This window comes from Microcaecilia unicolor, chromosome 9 (assembly GCF_901765095.1).
Source record: "Microcaecilia unicolor chromosome 9, aMicUni1.1, whole genome shotgun sequence".
NCBI lineage: Eukaryota > Metazoa > Chordata > Amphibia > Gymnophiona > Siphonopidae > Microcaecilia > Microcaecilia unicolor.
The window spans coordinates 64340584-64364333 of record NC_044039.1 but is presented as its reverse complement, the minus strand read 5'-3'; the positions used below and the strand labels follow the sequence as shown (position 1 = coordinate 64364333).

The 23750-nt window shown below is 45.9% G+C and overlaps 1 protein-coding gene across 1 annotated transcript in view; it reads left to right on the top strand.

The window, feature by feature from the left end:
* BICD1 (BICD cargo adaptor 1) overlaps nucleotides 1-23750 on the top strand; it is a 1008636-nt gene that overhangs the window by 65420 nt on the left and 919466 nt on the right. The window contains exon 2 of the mRNA XM_030213885.1: nucleotides 758-970. Coding sequence (XP_030069745.1) covers nucleotides 758-970 — 213 coding nt within the window. The remainder of the gene's footprint in view (nucleotides 1-757; nucleotides 971-23750) is intronic.

Here is a 23750-nt window from a genome sequence, read left to right as displayed (position 1 = left end):
TCCTTCTCCTTTTTGGCGCTACGTGCTGGCATTGATTTGATCGCTGTTTATACAAACTTATCCATCGGCTTTCTACTTCTGCTGACAGGTTGAATCACTAATTATCGGTTTTTCTGCGGTGTAAATGGCAAAAATGGGCGTTGGGGCCTCAGAGAGCAAAGACACACATCTTACTCTTTCAACGCATCACGTGACTCCCCCTCGGTAAAAAGGCATTTTTTACATGTGCGCTGAAAAATGCGTTTACCCAAAACTCGCAGCTACACTACCGCAAGCCATTTTTCAGTGCACCTTAGTAAAAGGACCCCTAATAGCGCTAGCATATGATATTATAGAGGTAAATTAGGCTACTGAAACAGCAGGCCTTCGGTTTTCTAAATAAGGTCATATAAATAACTTTAACCAGGCAAACTTATCTGAATAAATCCTGCTGAATATTTGCTTAAAGTTATTCACTTGCCTGCTTGCTGAATATTGCTGTTGCAGAGAATAAAACCCAGTATAAATGTGAAGAATGGGCAAAAAAATTGATTACATTTTTTATTACATTCAGATTCAAAATGATGGGACCATTAATGCCCCTTCTTTAGACCAATACTCCCAAACGTTGTGCCTTAAAATATCCATTAGTTTAATAAAGATCTCCTGTCTCTACTAAGTCTACTTTGATAGTTTGATTATTAAAGTACCGTCTGCTTTTTGCTATTTTCAGTACGCACAGTGCACTGCACTGACACATATTTTTATGCTCACACAGGCTTTTGGACAATCATTTTCCATCCACCGCAAAGTGGCTGAAGATGGTGAGACTCGAGAAGAGACTCTCCTACAGGAGTCTGCATCTAAGGAAGCCTATTACCTGGGGAAGATACTGGAAATGCAGAATGAGATGAAACAGAACAGGATTGTGGTGACCAACATCCAGGGAGAGAATGAGAGGCTCACTGCAGTTGTGCAACACCTGAAAGAGGTAATTAAAGCATGGCACAGGGTTTAAAACAGCTGATCTTTAAAGGTGAACACTGGGCTAGGATGGAATATGTTCCTGTCTTTTGGTTGATTTCAAAGCAAGATTCTCAGATGTAAAGTTTATTTACTATCTTTTTTCTTCTTTTAAACTTCTTTTAGTGATAGTACACTGTGGCTTCGTGGTTGGAGTGTTAGCACACACGGCTAAACAGAACCCTTAAAGGATAAATATACTGCTTTCAGAAATCTCTTTAGCTGCTGTACATGTCAGCATCATGAGTCTATAGTGAATAATTCTAAAATGCATTTTATAAATAAATGTAAAATTTATTTTACCAAGATACTTGCTTCGTAAACAGACAGAAAGGTGAAAAAGTCTTTATCACAGGAAAATAAATCACCTAGATTGTGGAGTCATATAAAAGTGATATCACCAAAAAAAATATCTCTGTGTTCACTTTAATTTTTTCTTTCTTGTGTCATCAGAAGAAGTACCTATATATGTATCCAAAGGACTTTAGGGATTTTCTCCAAATTTTAAGCACAGTTAAGAAACATGGTCTCCCCTCACAGGATAGAAAGAGATTAAGCAGGTAGAACTGAGTACATGAACAGATTTACTGTGCTTAAGGAGTTCTGATGGTATAAGGGTGAAGTACTCAGGACAACTTTAGGGTAGATGTCAGCTCGATCGCATGTAACAACAACAGCAACTCATCAAAAAATGCTCTCCATGTCTTTCCACCTGCTCAGGAAAAAGAAAAGGGTGGGAATCACCAATGTGATGAGTCAGAATAAAAGTAAAAAAGTCATTTATTCATATATACACCAACCGTTGCTTGAAGACAGCACATGAAAGGTGACCAGTGGTTAGCACTTTAAAATGGACTCACACAGTCCATGTTTCGGCCTATGCTTTCATCAGGAATCCAATATAAAAAAATGTGCTGAAAAGAAAATGACGCTAGAGTCTGCTGTTCGTGCATGTGCTTTCCCACGTGCTAAGCCCAGATTTAATGCAACATTTTTTACGGCATTTTCAAGTTTTTGAATTTTAGGTTGTGTTCACATTAGCACATGGAACTTGTAAAAAGTTAATGCAGGAGCCTACTTAGGAGGTGGTAAGTGCTTCTGCATTAACTCCGAGTTAGTCAGTTAGCACATTCTAATCATAACATGCTAACTGGTTAACTCTTCCAAGCCTATTCTCCGCCCATGGCACACCCCCTCCAAAAAATATTTTACAAAAATATTTAACATGCAAATTAGCACATGAAAACAGGCAAAATACTGTTCTGCGTTAACCTGTTTTTTGCACGTTAAGTGCATGTTAGGCAGGGCCGTGCCTAGGGTCTCTGGCGACCCCCCTGCAGTTGGCCCCGCGCCCGCCCCCCTCCCCAAAACGATCGCTGCACTACCCGCCCCCTTCTCCCCAGATCCTTTTCTTTTTGTTTAAATTTACCTCTGTCCGGCGGCAGCGTAGCGTTAGTGAGAAGGAGGCGGCGCTCCCCCGCCCCGACGTGTCAGTCTTCCCTTCGCTCAGTTCCCACCTTCTTCTGACGTGAGAAGGCGGAACTGAGCGAAGGGAAGACTGACACGTCGGGGCGGGGGAGCGCTGCCTCCTTCTCACTAACGCTACGCTGCCGCCGGACAGAGGTAAATTTAAACAAAAAAAAAAGGAAAAGGATCTGGGGAGAAGAGGGCGAGGTAAGCATGGTGTGGCGGGGCGCCCCCCAGAGGATGGCGCCCTCCTGCCATGCTTACCTCGCTTACCGTGTTGGCACGGCCCTGATGTTAGGGCTTGTAGCTGGGCCCTAGTCAAAATTTTGGGGAACTTATTCATTTTTCTTGGAACTGCACCTTTAAAATTCCTTCTTCTACATCAGGGTTAGAAACATAGAAACACAGAAATATGACAGCAGATAAAGGCCAAATGGCCCAAGTCTGCCTATCCTCCGTAACCCTTAATTCCTTTTCCTAAGGGATCCCACGTGCTTGTCCCATGCTTTCTTAAACTTTGACCCAGTCCTCGTCTCCACAACCTTCACCAGGAGGCCATTCCACGCGCCCACCACCCTTTTCTTAAATGGATACTTTCTTAGATACCTCCTAAGCCTATTTTCTCCTAACTTCATCGTCTGCCCCCTTATTCCAGAGTTTTCCTTCATTTGAAAAAGGCTCTCTTCCTGTACATTAATGCCCTGAGGTCCATAACCAATTGGGTTTTCAGGATTTCCCCAATAAAAATACATGAGATCTATTTGCATATAGTGGAGGCAGTAGCATGCAAACAGATCTCATGCATATTCATTGGAGAAATCCCGAAAACCCGACTGAGTTGTGGCCCTCGAAGACAAAGGCTGCCCACCTCTGCTCTACATCAGAATTTCCCAGACAATGTCCTGGTGAACCCATAGCCGGTCAGATTTTCATGGTATACACATGTCATGAAATGTATGTCATGCGTATTCATTATGGACATCCTAGAAAATTGACAGGCTGTGGGGCCACCAGGACAGGTTTGAGAAACCCTGCTGCACATGCAGAGAGCTGTCACTGTCTGATTCCATTTCCCCTTTCTCTGTTTATTCTTATTTCTTCTCTTTTTTAATTTTTAATTTAATTTGTATTATTGATATTTTAAATATTTTATCTATTGTAATCTTCTTCCTTTTATTTAGCTAAACTCTTGTACATTACTTTGATGACTGCTTTTGAAGGCTATTAAGCAAAACTAAACAAAATACAGTCATACTGGCAGAATCAGAATTTAACACAACAAACCAAACAGTACTACTGGGAGCCTTACAGGCTCATTTGCGAAAGAGAAGGACGTCCATCTTTTGACATAAAACGGAAGATGGACGTCCTCACAGAGACGTCCAAATCGCTATAATCGAAACCCGATTTTGGACGTCTCCACCTGCAGTCCGTCGCAAGGACGTCCAAATTTCAAGAGGGTGTGTTGGAGGCATAGCGAAGGCAGGACTTCGGCGTGCCTAACACTTGGACGTCTTTGACCCATAATCAAAAAAAGCAAGGACGTCCCTGATGAACACTTGGACGTTTTCACCCGGACGTGTTTTTTAACTAATAAGACACAAAAAGGTGCCCGAAATGACCAGATGACCACCGGAGGGAATCGGGGATGACCTCCCATTACTCCCCCAGTGGTCACTAACCCCCTCCTACCCTCAAAAATCATGTTTAAAAATATTTCATCCCATCCTCTATGCCAGCCTCAGATGTCATACTCAGGTCCATGACAGCGCATGCAGGTCCCTGGAGCAGTTTTAGTGGGTACTGCAATGCACTTCAGATAGGCGGACCCAGGCCCATACCCCCCCCCCCCCCCACCTGTTACATTTGTGGAGGAAACAGCGAGCTCTCCAGAACCCACCACAACCCCACTGTACCCATATATAGGTGCCCCCCTTCACCCATAAGGGCTATGGTAGTGGTATACAGTTGTGGGTAGTGGGTTTTGGGGGGCTCAGCACACAAGGTAAGGGAGCTATGTTCCTGGGAGCAATTTATGAAGTCCACTGCAGTGCCCCCTAGGGTGCCCGGTTGGTGTCCTGGCATGTCAGGGGGACCAGTGCACTACAAATGCTGGCTCCTCCCACGTCCAAATGGCTTGCATTTCGACATTTTTGACATGGACGTCTTTGGTTTTGAAAATCGCAGAAAGTCAGACACGTCCAGATCCAAGGACGTCCAAATCTAGGGACATCCAAATTTAAGGATTTGGGCGTCTATGACGGTATTTTCGAAACGAAAGATTGACGTCCATCTTTTTTTGAAAATACGAATTTCCCCGCCCCTGGATTTTGACGTTTTGCAAAGACGTCCAAATCGCAACTTAGACATAGTAACATAGTAACATAGTAACATAGTAGATGACGGCAGAAAAAGACCTGCATGGTCCATCCAGTCTGCCCATGACAAACTCATATGTGTATACCTTACCTTGAATTTGTACCTGTCCTTTTCAGGGCACAGACCATATAAGTCTGCCCAGCAGTATTTCCCGCCTCCCAACCACCAGTCCTGCCTCCCATCACCGGCTCTGTTACAGACCGTATAAGTCTGCCCTCCCCTATCCTCGCCTCCCAACCACCACCCCCTCTTCCCCCCAACTGCTCCGCCACCCAATTTCAGCTAAGCTTCTGAGGATCTATTCCTTCTGCACAGGATTCCTCTATGCATATCCCTCGCATGTTTGAACTCCGTTACCGTTTTCATCTCCACCACCTCCCACGGGAGGGCATTCCAAGCGTCCACCACCCTCTCCATGAAAAAATACTTCCTGACATCTTTCCTGAGTCTGCCCCCCTTCAATCTCATTTCATGTCCTCTCGTTCTACCGCCTTCCCATCTCCGGAAAAGATTCGTTTGCGGATTAATACCTTTCAAATATTTGAACGTCTGTATCATATCACCCCTGTTCCTCCTTTCCTCCAGGGTGTACATGTTCAGGTCAGCAAGCCTCTCTTCATACGTCTTGGAACGTAAATCCCATACCATCCTCGTAGCTTTTCTTTGCACCGCTTCCATTTTTTTAACATCCTTCGCAAGATACGGCCTCCAAAACTGAACACAATACTCCAGGTGGGGCCTCACCAACGTCTTATACAGGGGCATTAAAACCTCCTTTCTTCTGCTGGTCACTCCTCTCTCTATACAGCCTAGCAATCTTCTAGCTACTGCCACCGCCTTGTCGCACTGTTTCGTCGCCTTCAGGTCCTCAGATACTATCACCCCAAGATCCCTCTCCCCGTCCGTGCCTATCAGACTCTCCCCGCCTAACACATACGTCTCCCTTGGATTTCTACTCCCTAAATGCATCACTTTGCATTTCTTCGCATTGAATTTTAATTGCCAAACGTTAGACCATTCTTCTAGCTTCTTCAGATCTTTTTTCATGTTTTCCACACCCTCCGGGGTGTCCACTCTGTTGGAAATCTTGGTGTCATCCGCAAAAAGGCAAACTTTACCTTGTAACCCTTCGGCAATGTCACTCACAAATATATTGAACAGAATGGGCCCCAGCACCGATCCCTGAGGCACTCCACTACTCACCTTTCCTTCCTCCGAGCGAACTCCATTCACCACCACCCTCTGGCGTCTGTCCGTCAACCAGTTCCTAATCCAGTTCACCACTTCCGGTCCTATTTTCAGGCCGTCTAGTTTATTTAAGAGCCTCCTGTGGGGAACCGTGTCGAAAGCCTTGCTGAAATCTAAGTAGATGACGTCCATAGCACGTCCTTGATTTAATTCTCCCGTCACCCAATTCAAAGAATTCAATGAGATTCGTTTGGCACGATTTCCCTTTGGTGAAACCATGTTGTCTCGGATCTTGCAACTTATTGGCTTCCAGGAAATTCACTATCCTTTCCTTTAGCATGGCTTCCATTACTTTTCCAATAACCGAAGTGAGGCTTACCGACCTGTAGTTTCCAGCTTCTTCCCTATCCCCACTTTTGTGAAGAGGGACCACCTCCGCCGTTCTCCAATCCCTCGGAACCTCTCCCGTCTCCAAGGATTTATTAAACAAGTCTTTAAGAGGACCCGCCAGAACCTCTCTGAGCTCCCTCAGTATTCTGGGGTGGATCCCGTCCGGCCCCATGGCTTTGTCCACCTTTAGCTTTCCAAGTTGTTGATACACACTCTCTTCCGTGAACGGTGCTCTATCCACCTCATTTTCAGGTGTACTTTTGCCAGTCTCTCTCGGTCCTTCCCCAGGGTTTTCTTCAGTGAAAACAGAACAAAAGTATCTGTTTAGCAAATTGGCTTTTTCTTCATCATTTTCTACATAGCGTTTTGTTGTATCTTTTAGTCTCACAATTCTCTTTATAGTCTTTCTCCTTTCACTAATATACCTGAAGAAGTTTTTGTCTCCCCTCCTTACATTTCTAGACGTTTCTTTCGAAATGCCCCTCCACGGGTTGTTGTCAAGACAGTCATTTGCAACCCCTTAGCGGTATGGAGGGGCATTTTTGAAATGACATTTAAGTGAAAAAAGAAAATCCAGCACAAAATGTCCACAAAAATCATCAGATAACAGATTATACCAAAGGACGTTTTCATGCGTTCCAAAATCATCCCCCAAAAGTCATATGTAGGACACACCATAGACTGACAGAGACATTCTCAGATAGTCATTATGCCTGTTGGAAAATACTTAGTGACAATAACTAAATGTGGAGTACAGTGGAAAGACGTAGTCTGCCGTGACAGGAGAGGTGTTCTTTTCAGGTGCACGTTGGAAAGGTGTCTCACATAGGGCAAAATGTCTGCACGGAGTAAGCCTAGCTTTTCCCCTGCCAAGAACTAGCTTCTGGTGCTCCTGTTTAAATGCCACCATAAGCTGCCCTCACATAATGTTGCCATGAGGGCCTGGAGGCTAATTAGGAGGACCCTGGAAGGGTGAGTGTAATGCAGTGCTGCACAGAGCCCAGCATCAGCCATGTACAAGCACCATACATTGGCAGGGTCATAGGCAGATTGTGAGTTGGTGGGAAGGTCATTAGGCCCCCTCCCTTGTCCCCATGGGACACATTTCCAGAAAAGGCAAGAGCAGGTCCCCCATGCCCATGTGGTACTCCTCCTCTGCATGCAAGGCTGAAATGAGGGGCTGCACATCTCTTAAGACTCTTCCACCTAAGCTCGAGCCTGCTGCTAATTACCTACATAGATATATGCATAGTGGCAGCAGCTCACAAATGCAGACCCTGCAACTCTAAGTTGCCTGACTTTGCTATACCACCTCCTTGCCAAAGTGCAGATATCACCAAGAAAGTGCTCCAAACCATTTGTAATTCCAATGTGCACCTAATGCCAGCCAGCACCTCTGGCCATACAGTGATTTCATAACCCCTAGCAAGCCCCCAGTCTGGCAGCTCTCAGCTATCACAGGCTGACTGAGAAGCTTAGCAAAACATGTCATATCGGAACCTGGTCTTTCAAGCTAAAAAGGAGCCACCACATGAACCCTGTCTCTTCAAACTTGTGTTTTGCAGATGCTTTGGAATCCACCAGAACCTCAAGGTGCTCAGGCTCCAATTCCTGTGCATCAGAAGGGGGAAAAGGTATTGATCCACCGTGTGAGGGAGCACCTGAAAGCCCAACATGAGTAACAACAACATAGCAGCTCCATAACAGCCATCTCTTGAGCAATGACTGAGTATGCAGTATCTCTCAATACAGTGTGGCCACAGCCCCCATATCCAAAACAATGCGTTGCAGCAAACAACAAACTATTCAGATGTTATTGGCAAGAGCGGGGGGAAGGGGGTTGGGGGCCAGTACCCTTTTATGACCCAAAATCAAAGTGCCTAACATGTTACATACAGTTACATAGCACATAGCAACAGCTATGGTGGGGAAAACAACCAGCAATCATAAGTATCTGCAGTGGGAGTTGAAGCCTGATCCCCTGGATACAGAGCCCACGGCCCCAACCACTGCACTATGCCTCACACATACCTCGCAAGGTAGTGTTCAAGGAGGACACCACAGGGACCACAGAAAGCAACAAAAGCACAAGGTGCCACCCAAAAAGCAGGCCCCAGAGCCCACCCAGAATACACATGACATTATGAAGTCCAAAGTGAAACATGTATCTAGGCCACAACAGGGGCCATGAAACCTCCAAACATTTAGGTTGGACCCCATCTTCCTCTATAGGCACAGCACCGTTGTGGAGGATACAACACTATTCTATTCCAACTTTTCTATCCCGCTAATTTCCCTCAAGGAATTATAGTGGGTTACAGTGGATAATCAAATATCATGAATCAAAATATTTCTGAAATAAAAAAGTTTTCAAAGACTTCCTGAACAGATAATAATCTGAAATATCCCAAAGGGTAAGGTTGGAGTTCCATAATTTAACAGCAAAATATTACAAGAACAACCTATGTAACGTTTATAGCGAATCTTAGTTACTGAAGGAAGAGCTAAATTTAAAGAATGCTGTCTACAAGTAGGCTTAAAAATGGGCCCTGCTGCAGATAACTCAAGCTAAGCTTTAGTAAAAGACCCCTTTAATGTAGTCTGATGGACTACAACCAAAAAATTCTTATGGCCTAAACAAACTGTCTTAAAGTCCACTCTTGCAGCAGTATGCAACCAAAAAAGATCCCTAAACAGTGGTGCCACATGTTCAAATTTCTTTCGACCAAAAATCAATCTCACAGCACAGTTCTGCAATAATTGAAATCTTTTTAAAAGAGCCTGATTGATGCCAACATACAAAGAACTACAGTTGTCCAGATGTGGCAAATCTGTAGCCTGTACTAGCAATCTAAACTGTGTCGAAAAGAAAGAAGATCTTATAGCTCTAAGCTGTCGTAATTTAGCAATCACCCCTTTGCACAAATTATCAACTCCGAAATCACAACAGACAGCCTGCTCAGCGTTTGAATATACCCTTCTGGCCGGGAACTTGGTAACGCTGCTCCTGCAACTTCAGCCCCATTTGCGTGGCAGAGGCGGAGTTTTGGGCAGGATCTCAAGCTCGTTTGTGTGTTGGGCTCTCCTACCCTGATCAGGAAAACCTTGCCTCGCCTTTTAAAGGGGAAGTTTTACAACCATCTGGGTTGTAACGGCGCCTCAGAGGATTTTGCTCTCCATTACAACTCCAGAAACTCCACTCAGTCTGCCTGCGCTGCTGTACTAGTGGCCCTTCGTGCCAGCAATGTCCTCTTCGCTGCGCAGTCATCCTATTGTATTCTTTTAATGGTTTATTAGCAACTTCCCAGCACTGCGGACATCTGCACTCTACCCGGATTACAAACCCGGTTATAAGCTCCTTATATCTACTTTATATTTTCTATTCTTTTTGTCCATCGTCCACAGCCTTCTCTTTTCACTTTCGTTATGTTCTTACCCAATCTTCTCCTTGTGTCTTGCTTTCTTACTCTCATCTACCTTACACCTATAGTCTCCACTACAGGTCCCTCTCCCATTCCCATTATACATAGCAGTAACAGGCTGCCACATCATCCCTCTTCCCGTCTCAGCAACTACAATGCTCCTAAACCACCTACTTCACGTCAACATCAAGGACGTCAGCTCAGACCTATTCCACTATCTTGCGACTTAGGTGCCTCCTATCAAAATATCCATGTGGGCTACGCTAATGCAAGATCAGCTGTTAATAAAACTGAGCTTATCGCAGACTGGGTCACATCCGATAACCTTGACCTCCTTTTCCTTACAGAGACTTGGATTCATGATCAAACAGACCCGATTTTGCTGCACATATGTCCCCCAGGATATAAAATCTCCCACTGGGCGCGGAAAGGAAAGCGAGGTGGAGGTATTGCCCTCATTTACCTTGCCGATTTCATTGTAGAAGAAATTGCCGAGTCCAACTCACCGAATCTAGAAATCGCTTCATTCCGGATTCATGATAAAGCGTTATATGGTCTTCTTACCTGCATCCTGATCTACAGACCACCAAGCAATTGGAAGGCAGTTCAGCAAACCTTCACAGATTTCATTTCTAGTACATGCCTGTCCAGTCCTAATGTCCTCATTGTAGGGGACATAAATTTGCACCTAGACAACTACTTGTCTTGCGATACCTGCTACTGTTTAGACTTCCTCCACTCCTGGGATTTCACGTGTTGGTCTCAGCAAGCTACCCATGCAAAGGGACATGCACTAGACCCTCTCTCGCATAAATCGGCTGATCCCCTCACTATGCAACTAACTGGCATTAGTTGGACAGCGGTTCCTTGGTCTGATCACTTTAAATTGAACTGCTCCCTTTCTTGGCTGGTGAAAGGCACAGTGCAGGCCCGGGCTCCACAAACCTACCAAACAAGGGGTAAGATCGACCCAAATTAATTTTGGTCATTAATCTATGCTATGGATTGGGCTGAGCACGTAGAGTCAAAAGACTTCTTTTTGCGATGGGAGGAAACGTGCAAGGGAGTGCTAGACGCAGTGGCACCAATTCAATCATGAACGTCCAGGCGGCAAAAGGTGCCACCGTGGTTTTCTGAGGATCTTAAAGAGCTCAAAGTTCTTTCTAGGCAGTGTGAAAGAGCTTGGAGAAAGCGGAAGGAAGACCTTACCCTCATTGCCTGGGAAAATTCTCAGCGAGCGTACAAATATGCAATCAGAAAAGCCAAAACATTGTACTATAAAACAAAAATAGGGCCTGATTACAAGGATATCAGAAAACTTTACTTCCACGTCAATAAGCTACTAGATTCCACGGCGCTGACCTCCTCATCAACTGTCATGCCATCTGCTGATCAGCTTGCCACATTTTTTAAAGATAAAATACTTAGTCTCCGGAGATCAATACCACAGTATTGTTCCAGAATAGATCAGTTCTTCAATGGCCTAGCTCCGGATCCAGAAGGGTGCCCAGTAGATAGAACATTTTTGCGCTTTTCTGCACTTACTGTCAACTCCGTTACGCAAGAGATCCGCAGATTTTCCAGTAAGTTTTGCTACCTAGATGCCTCCCCAAACTACTTATTTAAAAGTGCACCTACTTGCTTTGTTGGAGACCTAACACTGCATCTGAACTTCATGCTAGGCAACGGACTCTTCCCTGACACCCGTGGGAACATACTCCTCACTCCAATTCCAAAAGATGCTAAAAAAGACAATAAAGATCTAACTAACTACCGCCCCATTGCATCAATCCCGTTATTTGTAAAACTGATGGAGAGCATGGTGAACAAACAGCTTACTGAGTACCTGGACATGTTCTCCATATTCAACGAATTGCAGTCTGGATTTCATACCCTTCACAGCACTGAAACTGTACTTGTCACACTTCTATCAAGCTTCAAGCAAGAAATAGCATTAGGGAGAAGCATTCTTTTACTGCAGTTTGACTTGTCAAGTGCTTTTGACATGGTGGACCATGCCATCCTGTTCAGACTTCTTGACTACTTTGGTGTCGGTGGGCATGTCCTTGCCTGGCTAGCCAGTTTCTTAACCACCAGGACCTACCAAGTGAAGTCCAACTCACAGATATCCTCTCCGTGGTGCCAGGTCTGTGGAGTGCCCCAAGGCTCGCCGCTCTCCCCTACTCTCTTCAACGTGATGCTGATTCCCCTGGCCGCAGCCCTTTCAAAGCTAGGTCTTCACCCATTTATCTATGCAGACGATGTTACTATTTACATCCCTTTTCAGGAAAGCTTCGCCGAAATCACTAATGAAGTCAGTCTTGGAATGCACACCATGCTCACCTGGGCCAACTCCTTTAAATTAAAGCTTAACACCGAAAAAAACTCATTGCCTCATTCTTAGCTCTCCCTTTAATAAATTCAGACCGGCTACCTTAAACTTACCAGGCTTCACATTACCCATCTCTGAGAGCCTACGTATTCTAGGTGTAATTGTGGACCGGAACCTTACGCTGTTGGATCATACCATCTCAACCATCAAGAAAGCATTCTCCTCTCTCTGGAAGCTAAAACGATTGAAGCCTTATTTCCCAAGAGGAGTATTTTGTAACTTGGTCAGATTGTTAGTCTTGAGCAGACTTGATTACTGCAACGGCATATAGCCAGGGTGCACAGGCATGCTCCTAAAAAAGCTACAAACCGTCCAAAACACAGCAGCTCAACTTATCTATGGAGCGTCAAAGTTCACCAGTTCCAGCCCACTTCGTGAGAAGCTCCACTGGCTTCCTGTACAGGAGCGCATAACTTTTAAAATCTGTACCCTAGTTCATAAGATACTCTATGGAGCGGCCCCAGCTTATATGGATGCCCTCGTCAACCTACCACCAAGAAATTCACTTACAGCTGCCCGCACTTACTTAAACCTTCATTACCCTGCGTGCTGTAGACTCAAATATAAAACCACATATGCTTCCACCTTTTCCTATGTCAGTACTCACTTGTGGAACAGTGAAAACAGTTCAGGATCATCTGGCTTTCAGGAAGTCACTCAAGACCTGCTTATTTGGGCAAGCTTACCCTAAAGATACTGTCCTCTCTCACTGACCCCAGGACACTGACCCCTCTAGTGCTCTTACAAACTAACCCATATCTTATCTTTACCTCCCCACCCCGCTTCTCCCCCCAATTTAATGTACTCGCCTATTTGTTCTTTAACTGTTGTAAGCCACATTGAGCTTGCCAGCGGTGGGAATTTGTGGGGTATAAATGCTGTAAAATAAATAAATAAATAAATAGTTGTGTATCTAAAATAAAACCTAATACTCTAGATGATTTATCAAACAACAGTAGTTTCTCTGTTTTAAGGACCAGATTTAGTGAAACTGTAGTTACTGATATGTCAAAGTAGAGCAGCTTGGTCTCCTTGGCAGCTCAAAAAGCATGTACATGAGCCATATGGTGGCATACAGGCGCTAGTAGCAGTGAGGGGCCCAAACAAATTGGCATGATGATGCCACAGCAGGATCCTTCCAAACATATCCCACCTCCTGTGTAGTACAGTGACTGCATCATGGAGGTTCCTGCCGAGGTGGCTAGAAGGCATGGGAGGCCAGACAAGGTCTTTTGTCACCTCCCAGTCAGATGTAGGCCTCATAGGCATAGGTACCTAACCATACTGGGATCCTGGCCAGCACCTGTAACTGGAGCACCATCCCTAGTGCATTACATGTGCACCTCACATCCCAGCTACAGCCTGGTCACTCCAGTGCCTCGAGCATCCCCAAACCTGATCCTGTGTACCCATATGGAGGCTAACCTCTCGTAGGACAAACATGCACTACATCTGTGGCTCCAGGGTTCTCTGCCATGTCATCTCATTGGTCCAAAATATCATTGATGTCCCTCAGCTCCCAACTGTCCCTGTACCTGCATAGCACTGGCTAACTGGACTGGTATTCTTGCCATGTAGAATGCGTCTAACTGATATGCACATTTTGCTCACACATAGGTCACCCTACAGAGGTGGTGAGTGGGAGGAGAAGAGGGCCCAGCCAGAGGTGGAGCACCAGGAGGAGGGGGAGGGGGCCAGAGGAGGCCCAGCAACAGGAGGAGCAGCAGGAGCAGGAGGGAGAAGCAGGAGAGGCCCTGCCAGAGACCGAGGAAATGGTAGAGCAGGTGGTGGTGGAGGACATTGGCCTGTGGAAGGTCCACTTCTCTCTTCTGTAGAGACCTGGCCAGCAGGAGGACGACATGGCCATATTTTTGGACATGCCTCTTCTGGAGGGAGAGGTAGGGCCAAAGAGCTGCCATAATGGGCAACACCCTTGCAACACTCATCAGCTGCACTCCCCCTCCACATACAGGGTGCCATCCATGGTGTGGGCTGCCAGGACATCTCAGCACAGCCTTCAGAAACAGGTAAGATTATGCTCCACATACTATGATTGCAGCCTTATGTATCTCCCCAGCTGTTACCCCTATCCACACCATCCCTTGCTGTCTCTTAGACCCCCTTCCCCCTTGGTGCTTCCTTCCCCCACCAACCCTTCACTAACTCCAACCCAGCACACATACCATTGTAGCTCCTTACCTGCCCTGTATTGTTTTCTTATTATCCATATGTGCAGTGCCTCTGTGTTTATGTAGTCTCAGGCAGTGTACTGGTACTGGGTGAGTGTCTCAGTAGTTGGTGGTGTGCATAGTAGTGTTAGTGGGTTGCACCTGTGATGGTTGAACACCTGTACCAGGGGCGTAGCCAGACCTCACCGGGAGGGGGGTCCAGAGCCCGAGGTGGGGGGCACTGTTTAGCTGCCCCCCTTGCGGCCCCCCCGAGCCGCCGCCTGCCGGCCTGCCGACGATCCCCTTGAATCCCCCCCTCCCGCCACCAACCCTCTCCCGCCGTCGCCGCCCGCCCGCCCCACCGCATCAGATACCTTGTTTGCTGGCGGGGGTCCCCGAACCCCGCCAGCTGAAGAGAGTCTTCTTCAGCGCCGGAGTAGTGCCTTCGTTCAACAAAGCTCCTGATGTGATTAGCTGTTTCTGACGCCTTACATTCTGCCCCGTGCAGAACTTAAGGCGTCAGAAACAGCTGATCACACCAGGAACTTAGTTGAACGAAGGCGCTACTCCGGCGCTGAAGAAGACTCTCTTCGGCTGGCGGGGTTCGGGGACCCCACCAGCAAACAAGGTATCTGATGCGGCGGGGCGGGGCGGGGCGGGCGGGCGGCGACGGCGGGAGAGGGTTGGTGGCGGGAGGGGGGATTCAAGGGGATCATCGGCAGGCGGCGGCTCGGGGGGGCCGCGGGGGGGAGCAGCTAAACAGTGCCCCCCACCTCGGGCTCTGGACCCCCCTCCCGGTGAGGTCTGGCTACGCCCCTGGTACAGGTGTTCAACCATCACAGGTGCAACCCACTAACACTACTATGCACACCACCAACTACTGAGACACTCACCCAGTACCAGTACACTGCCTGAGACTACATAAACACAGAGGCACTGCACATATGGATAATAAGAAAACAATACAGGGCAGGTAAGGAGCTACAATGGTATGTGTGCTGGGTTGGAGACAGTGAAGGGTTGGTGGGGGAAGGAAGCACCAAGGGGGAAGGGGTCTAAGAGACAGCAAGGGATGATGTGGATAGGGGTAACAGGTGTGGTTCAACGAGTTCAGGGAAAGACAAACAGAATAGGCAGGGCAGGAAATGTGAGGTACAAATGATTCACACGGGCACACAGAAACAGCAAACAAACCAAATCCAGCTCTCTGCTCTCCTTCACACAGCACCTAAATCAACTATACACTCTCCAAATCAGCAATAACAAAGAGGGGTCACAAAAGATAGGTTGCAGCTTGACAAATAGTCACTTTTGTGTCAGGTCTAGAGATGGATGTCCTCAGTTCCAGCCATGAAACATTGTTTTGCTATCCACTATTGTGTTAGGATGTCCGTATTGTAACACTGCCCTTGACACATCCCTGGAACACCCATTCAGGGAACAGCCATTATAGAGCGCATAGCTCTATTGGGCATTTCCTTTTTTTGCACTCTAAAATTGTTATTTGGACTTTTTTGGCAGATGGATGAATTTTTGAGGTGTCTATTGGGCTCATTTTCGAAAGAGAAGAACGTCCATCTTTCGACATAAATTGGAAGATGGACGTCCTTCTCCCTGGGACGTCCAAATCGGTATAATCGAAACCCGATTTAGGACTTCTTCAACTGCACTCCGTTGCAAGGACGGCCAAAGTTCAAGGGGCCATGTCGGAGGCATAGCGAAGGCGGAACTTGGGCATGCCTAACACTTGGACATCCTTGACCCATAATCGTAAAAAACAAGGACATCCCCGACGAGCACTTGGACGTTTTCACCCGGACCTGTTTTTCTTACGACTAAGACACAAAAAGGTGCCCGAAATGACCAGATGACCACCGGAGGGAATCGGGGATGACCTTCCCTTACTCCCCCAGTGGTCACCAACCCCCTCCCACCCTCAGAAAGCATCTTTCAAAATATTTTGTGCCAGCCTCAGATGTCATATTCAGGTCCGTGACAGCAGTATGCAGATCCCTGAAGCAGTTTTAGTGGGTACTGCAGTGCACTTCAGACAGGCAGACCCAGCCCCATACCCCCCCCCCCCCCCCCCATCTTTTACGTTTGTGGAGGAAACAGCGAGCCCTCCAAAACCACCACAAACCCACTGTACCCACATCTAGGTGCCCCCTTCACCCGTAAGGGCTATGGTAGTGGTGTACAGTTGTAGGTAGTGGGTTTTGGGGGGGGAGGTTGGGGGCTCAGCACACAAGGTAAGGGAGTTATGTTCCTGGGAGCAATTTATAAAGTCCACTGCAGTGCCCCCTAGGTTGCCTGGTTGGTGTCCTGGCATGTCAGGGGGACCAGTGCACTACAAATGCTGGCTCCTCCCATGACCAAATGGCTTGCATTTGGTCATTTTCACATGGACTCTTTGGTTTCGAAAATCGTCGAAAATCAGAAACGTCCATGTCCATCGTGTTTCGAAAATACGGGTTTCCCTGCCCCTGGATTTGGACGTTTTGCAAGGATGTCCAAATCGCAACTTAGATGTTTCTTTCGAAAATGCCCTCCACCTGCTTCAAAAATGAGTGCCATTGTGAATTAGATTTCTGCCTTGCCTACTTATTGAGAAATCCTCCATCTTTATTTCTGTTCTAGCTTTATTCTTTGACTATGGACACTTTAAAGTCAGGTGTCTTTCCATCTCAGCAAAATGAATTTTTATCTGATTATTAAAAATTCCTCAGGCAATAGATGCGATATATTAAATTAATTCCATTAGTGATAAAAATCCAAAAAACTATTGTAGCTAATTAATTGATATATATAAGCATGCAAATATGGAATGAATTACCAAAATCCATAAAAACAACACACAATATAAATAATTTCTGTAAATTATTGAAAACCAACCTATTCAAAAAGGCATACCACAAAGATCCATCCTAAATACCAGTAGCAAAATTTACACCAGAACTACACAAAACGTAACTCTTTATTTTATGATTGACCAAATTAATATATCACGATTGAAGTTTAATATTCCTGATTGTTTAAGCTAATTTATCACCATTGACGTTTAATCCAATACCTTTTATTTTCTTATTACGAAAATGAACTTTCTTTACCTGAATACCTAATCCACTCTCTCTCCTCCATCTTACTATGTATTTCTCTTTTCCGAAATTGGTGATCACCATTACGGAACAATGTAAGCCACATTGAGCCTGCAAATAGGTGGGAAAATGTGGGATACAAATGCTACAAATAAATAAATAAATATACTGATAAAATATTTGGATCAGTTTGATATTCTACATGCCACTCCGTCTGGCTTCTCATATCTGATATTCATCATCTTTTAACAAAGGTTATCAAGTAATATTGTTGTAACTTGATTTATCATGGGCATTTCGTGGTCATACGTTATATCTTTATCTTACATAATTTAGGCATACAAGGTAATGTACTACAATGGTTTAAACAGGGTCGTGCCGATGCGGTAAGCGAGGTAAGCGCCGCAGGGGGGCGCCCACCTCTGGAGGGCGCCACCGCGGTGCTTACCCTCGCCCCGCGCCGCCGAGGCCTTTAAATCTTTTGGTCACCCCGGGTGTCACCAGAAAGGGGGGTGCCGCCGCTCCCGCTGCTCTTCATCCTGGCACCCCCCCCCCCCGCACCAGCCCTTTAAATTTATTTGCCGATGCGATAGCGAGCGCAGCACCTCGTGTGGAAGTAAAAGAAGCGGATCCGATCATCTCATTGGGCCTTCCCTCACTGTCCCGCCCTCCTCTGATGCAACTTCCTATTTCCTCTAGGGCGGGACAGTGAAGGAAGGCCCAATGAGATGATCAGATCCGCTTCTTTTACTTCCACACGAGGTGCTGCGCTCGCTATCGCGTCGGCAATTTCTTTTTAAAGACCGGGTGGCAGGGAGAAGACGAGGCAGGGTGAGGGTGGGGGACAGATGGGGTGAAGGTGGGGGGGACTCAGATAGCAGAAGGGACTGGGTGGGAGACAGACGGGGTGAGGGGGACTCGGATGGGCAGAAGGGACTGGGTGGGAGACAGATGGGGTGAGGGGGGGGGGCACTTGGATAGCAGAAGGGACTGGGTGGGAGCCAGATGGGGTGAGGGGGACTCGGATGGGCAGAAGGGACTGGGTGGGAGACAGATGGGGTGAGGGTGGGGGGCACTTGGATAGCAGAAGGGACTGGGTGGGAGACAGATGGGGTGAGGGGGACTCAGATGGGCAGAAGGGACTGGGTGGGAGACAGATGGGGTGAGGGTGGGGGGCACTTGGATAGCAGAAGGGACTGGGTGGGAGCCAGATGGGGTGAGGGGGACTCGGATGGGCAGAAGGGACTGGGTGGGAGACAGATGGGGTGAGGGTGGGGGGCACTTGGATAGCAGAAGGGACTAGGTGGGAGACAGATGGGGTGAGGGGGACTCGGATGGGCAGAAGGGACTGGGTGGGAGACAGATGGGAGAAGGGGCATGGAGCTGGAACTGGGGTCTGAAAAGTGAGCAGGAGGGAGAATGGGGTCATGCCTGGGGCAGGGGTGGATGGGAGAATCAATGGATCTGGAACTAGGGGCAGCCGCAGGTGGGAACTGGGAGCCGAAAAGAGGGGGCAGTGAGAGAGGGGGGATAGATCCTGGATGGAATGGGGAGTGAGAGGGAGGGCAGACCCTGAATGGATGGGAGGGGGAAAGAGAGAGGGCAAATGGTGAATCGAAGGAGCAGAGAGAAAGGGCAGACAGTGGATAGAAGGGAGTGAAAGAGCAGACAGTGGATGGAAGGGGGCAGAGATAGAGGGCAAATGCTAGAGGGAAAGGAGAGAGAGAGGGCAGATGGTGGATGGAAGGGGGAGAGAGAGATGGCAGACTGGGGCAGATGGTGGATGGAAGGGGCAGAAATAGAGGGCTGATGTGGATGGAAGGGACATTAGAGAGGGCAGACACTGGATGGCAGAGAGAGAGCGAAGACAGATGCTGGATGGAAGGAAGACGGTGAAAAGAAGATGAGGAAAGCAGAAACCAAAGACAACAAACTGTAAATATATATTTTTATTATTTTGCTTTAGGATATAGTATTTTAGCTGTGTTAATAAATGTTTATAAATAGAACATGTAAATAAGGTAATCTTTTTATTGGACTAATTTTAATACATTTTGACTTAACTTTCAGAGAACAAAACCCCCTTCCTCAGATCAGGATAGGATACTGTAACAGCACTATACTGTATTGACCTGAGGAAGGAGATTTTGGCCTCTGGAAGCTAAATGTATTAGTCCAATAAAATGGTATTATTTTATTTTCTGTATTTGTTTTATTTCTATTTGTTAATTTGTAAAGTGGTGATTGGTATTTGTTAGTTTTTTCAAATTTACATCTGCTGTCTTTATATTTTGCACAGTACTAGGAGACATTTTCTGTTTCTGTGGTGTTGCATTGTATGCAGAGTCTGGCATCGGGGGTTCAGTTTAATTTTTGTCTAAATAGAAAGTTTATGACTACTTATTCTATAATGGATTAGGGTGTATCTGTGTTTGTGAAAAAGACATGGCTTTCAGTTGGCATTGACTGTGCAGGATTGACGATCTGTACTATTCTGTCTGGTTTCGTTTTACAATAGGTGAATTGATGTTCTAGTGCTCACTGTAGAAGCTTTCCTTTTCCTTGTGTGACTCGTAGAAATGACTGCTTATGGTATGGTAAAATTGCTCTATAGGTCGTGAGTGTTTTGTATTCTCGGTATGCCTAGTACTGGATTTGGGGGGGGGGGGGGGGTGTTAAACAATGACCGGCCCCGGGTGTCAACTACCCTAGCTACGCCACTGCTGCCGACGTCTCCCTTCCCTTGCACTCGTTGGTTCCCTCAGTGTCCCGCCTTCTTCTGACGTCAGAAGAAGGTGGACACTGAGAGAACCAAGAGCGCAAAGGGAAGGGAGACGTCGGCAGCGCTCCGCTTTCACTGACGCTGCTGCGACCGGAAGTAAAAGATTTAAAGGCCCCAGGGTGCGGAGGGAAGGGCAGAGAGGCATGGATGGGAGGGCAGGGCCCAGGGAGAGGACAAATTGCTGGAAGGGGAGGGGGGGGGGAGAGAGGATTGCTGGCTATGGATGGAGGAGGGAAGGGCAGAGAGGGACAAGGATGGACATGGGGGCCCAGGGAGAGGACAAATTGCTGGAAATGGAGGGGATGGGATAGAAGAGGCAAGGATTGCTAGCTATGGATGGAGGAGGGAAGGGCAGAGAGGGACAAGGATGGACATGGGGGCCCAGGGAGAGGACAAATTGCTGGAAATGGAGGGGAGGGGAGAGAGGAGGATTGCTGGCTATGGATGGAGGAGGGAAGGGCAGAGAGGGACAAGAATGGACATGGATGGGAAGGCAGGACCCAGGGAGAGAGGAGAAATTGCTGGAAATGGATATACAGCAAGAAATGAAGAAGAAAGGAGAAAAGTAAAGAAATAAATGGAAAGGAAGCCCTGGAAATGGAGTTAAGAGGACAGATAGCAGCAGAATCAGATACTGGACCAGCATGATTGAAAAAAGAAAGTCACCAGACAACAAAGGTAGAAAAAAATTATTTTATTTTCATTTTAGCGTTTGGAATATGTCCACTTTGAGAATTTACATCTGCTATCTTATTTTGCAATGTATAGCAATTTGTTTCTAAGAATATTGCTGACAATTCCTTTCAGTGTGGCAAGTGGTGAGCGATCATTTTCATGGGGAGGGCGTGATCATTTTCACGGGGGGGGGGGGGGGCGCCAACTGATAGTCTGCAGGGGGGCGCCAGAGACCCTAGGCACGGCCCTGGGTTTAAATACTAGATTCCACAAAATCCTCAAATCGTTCCTATTCAAACAAACCCTCACAATGAACAACCATATTGTTTATTACTCTATTTACCATTAACCTTCTTTTTGCTTCATTTACAATTTCTCATTCATAATAGATTTTCTACATGTTAAACATCCATAGACCTAGTACGTTTATGATACTATGTTGTAAAATTGGATTCTTACAACAAACTACTTTCTTATGCATTATTCATTGTTATGTATCCTATATATTGTTTATTATAAACCACATTGAACTCAAACTTGTTTCGGGTAATGTGGGATATAAATGTCACAAACAAACAAATAAATAAATAAATGAAGGATTTTTGCAATGAGCATGTAGGATATGTTTTCAAATAAATGGTCATATTCTTGGTCATTGAATTATGGAGTTCTGTAGGATCGCTATTGTCCCCTATACTCTTTGATATTTTGATAAGTACATTAGGCAAAGCCGGTGGTGGGAGGCAGGGATAGTGCTGGGCAGACTTATACGGTCTGTGCCAGAGCTGGTGGTTGGGAGGCGGGGTTGGTGGTTGGGAGGCGGGGATAGGGCTGGCCAGACTTATACGGTCTGTGCACTGAAGAGGACAGTACAAATAAAAAAGTAGCACATATGAATTTATCTTCTTGGGCAGACTGGATGGACCGTGCAGGTCTTTTTCTGCCGTCATCTACTATGTTACTATGTTACTATATTAGCAAAATTAAAAGTAGTTTTTTACACATATGCTGATGATATTACTTTATTAATCCTGGTCATTTCCAATGAGGATAACCTAATAGCAACAGTTTGAGAATGTATGATAACAATGGAAAATTGGGCCACTGAACATCTATTAAAGATAAATATAGATAAAACTAAAACCCTCTGGCTGGATCAGAAAAAAAGACAATATATTAGATAAAATATTTCAAGGGAAAAGATATGAAAATCGAGACTTTGCTTAAAAGCTTAGGGGTTATATTTGATCCATGTTTGTCTGCTGATGTTTTTTAAAAAAATGTTTTGGAAACATCAACTAGCCAGCTCATTTTCTAAAGTGATCGCCGGCCATCTTCCGACACAAATCGGGAGATGGCCGGCGATCTCGCAAAAGCAGCCAAATTGGTATAATCGAAAGCCACTATTTTGACACCATCGCCGCTTTCCCCGTCGCGAAAGTTCAAGGGGGCGTGTTGGCAGCGATGCGAAGGCGGGACATGGGCGGGCATGGGCGGGGTTACGAAATGGCCGGCTTTAGCCCATAATGGAAAACAAAAACCCGGTGATGAAGAGCATTTGGCCGCTTTTAGTTTTCAACATTTTTATTGATGACAATCAAAATTAGACATATTCCATAGGGAAGAATCTCAGGAACATCCGGGACATTATAAATGTGGGGGGGTGCTTGTACTGTAGATATGTGCAGGAGGGGGATACAATTAAGCCTCCCCATAATAAACAGGTATTTCACATGCAAAAGAGAACAGACTGTAATTCTCAGGGGGTTGTATACTGTATATGGTGTCCATGTGGGCTTTTTTATATTGGTTATACAACTAGAAAAATCAAGATTCGGATTGGGGAACATGTCAGCAACATCCGTATATGTAAGCCTGAGGCTCCTTTATCTGGACACTGGCAGGAGTATAATCATCATATTCAGGATTTACGTTACACAGTGCTGCTTCACATTGAATTGACCAGAGGGGGCAATTTAAGTGAAATTCTAGCCCTGGAACACTGTTCATCCTTCTGGATTGAACAGGGAGGTGGAGTGGCTTTGACTGGTGTTAATTTGACCCCCTGTGGTTTTACAATTGTTTCTGAGGTTTGGTATTCACGTTTAAGGGCTGCAGGCTTGGGAGGGTTTAAGAAAGTTTTAAGAAAGTTGCTGTCACTTTAAGGGAAGCTGTTTCCAGCTGGTAAATGTTAAGGCCAGAGCTTCATTAATTCAGGTACTTAAGGAGCATGGGAGCCTGACTTCAGATGCTCTCCAAGGAGTGAGGAAGGACTCCAGAGGCGATCCCACCCGGGGGATTTATGATGCCTGAAAATTGGTTTAAAAGATTAGTATTGTGAGTTATTTTGTTTTAATATATTGAGTTTGTTTGAAGCATTGTGAGTGTATACTTTACCCTGTAAGTGTGGGTTGTTTGTAAAAGAGTGTGTTTTTATTTTTAGTTTCCCTTTCTGATGAAGACTTTTGAAACTCGGCCAGAGTTAAAGGGAGCAGTTATTTTGATGGCAAGATTGGAATGGATGAATGATATGTGATTTTAATGAAGCACAAGCACGAGCACAATATACCCCAAGGGAAGTGAAATAATTATGTGAATATATGTGTGTATATCGCATTGTGGGTTGGTTTGTGTAAGATATGTGGGGGAAGAGAAATCAGGGTGTCATAAATTAACATATTCCTCCTTTAGGTTTAAACAAACGGTGAACTGTATGTTCCATATCATCAAGCTGATCAATCCATAGACTGGTGGGTTGTGTCCATCTACCAGCAGGTGGAGATAGAGAGC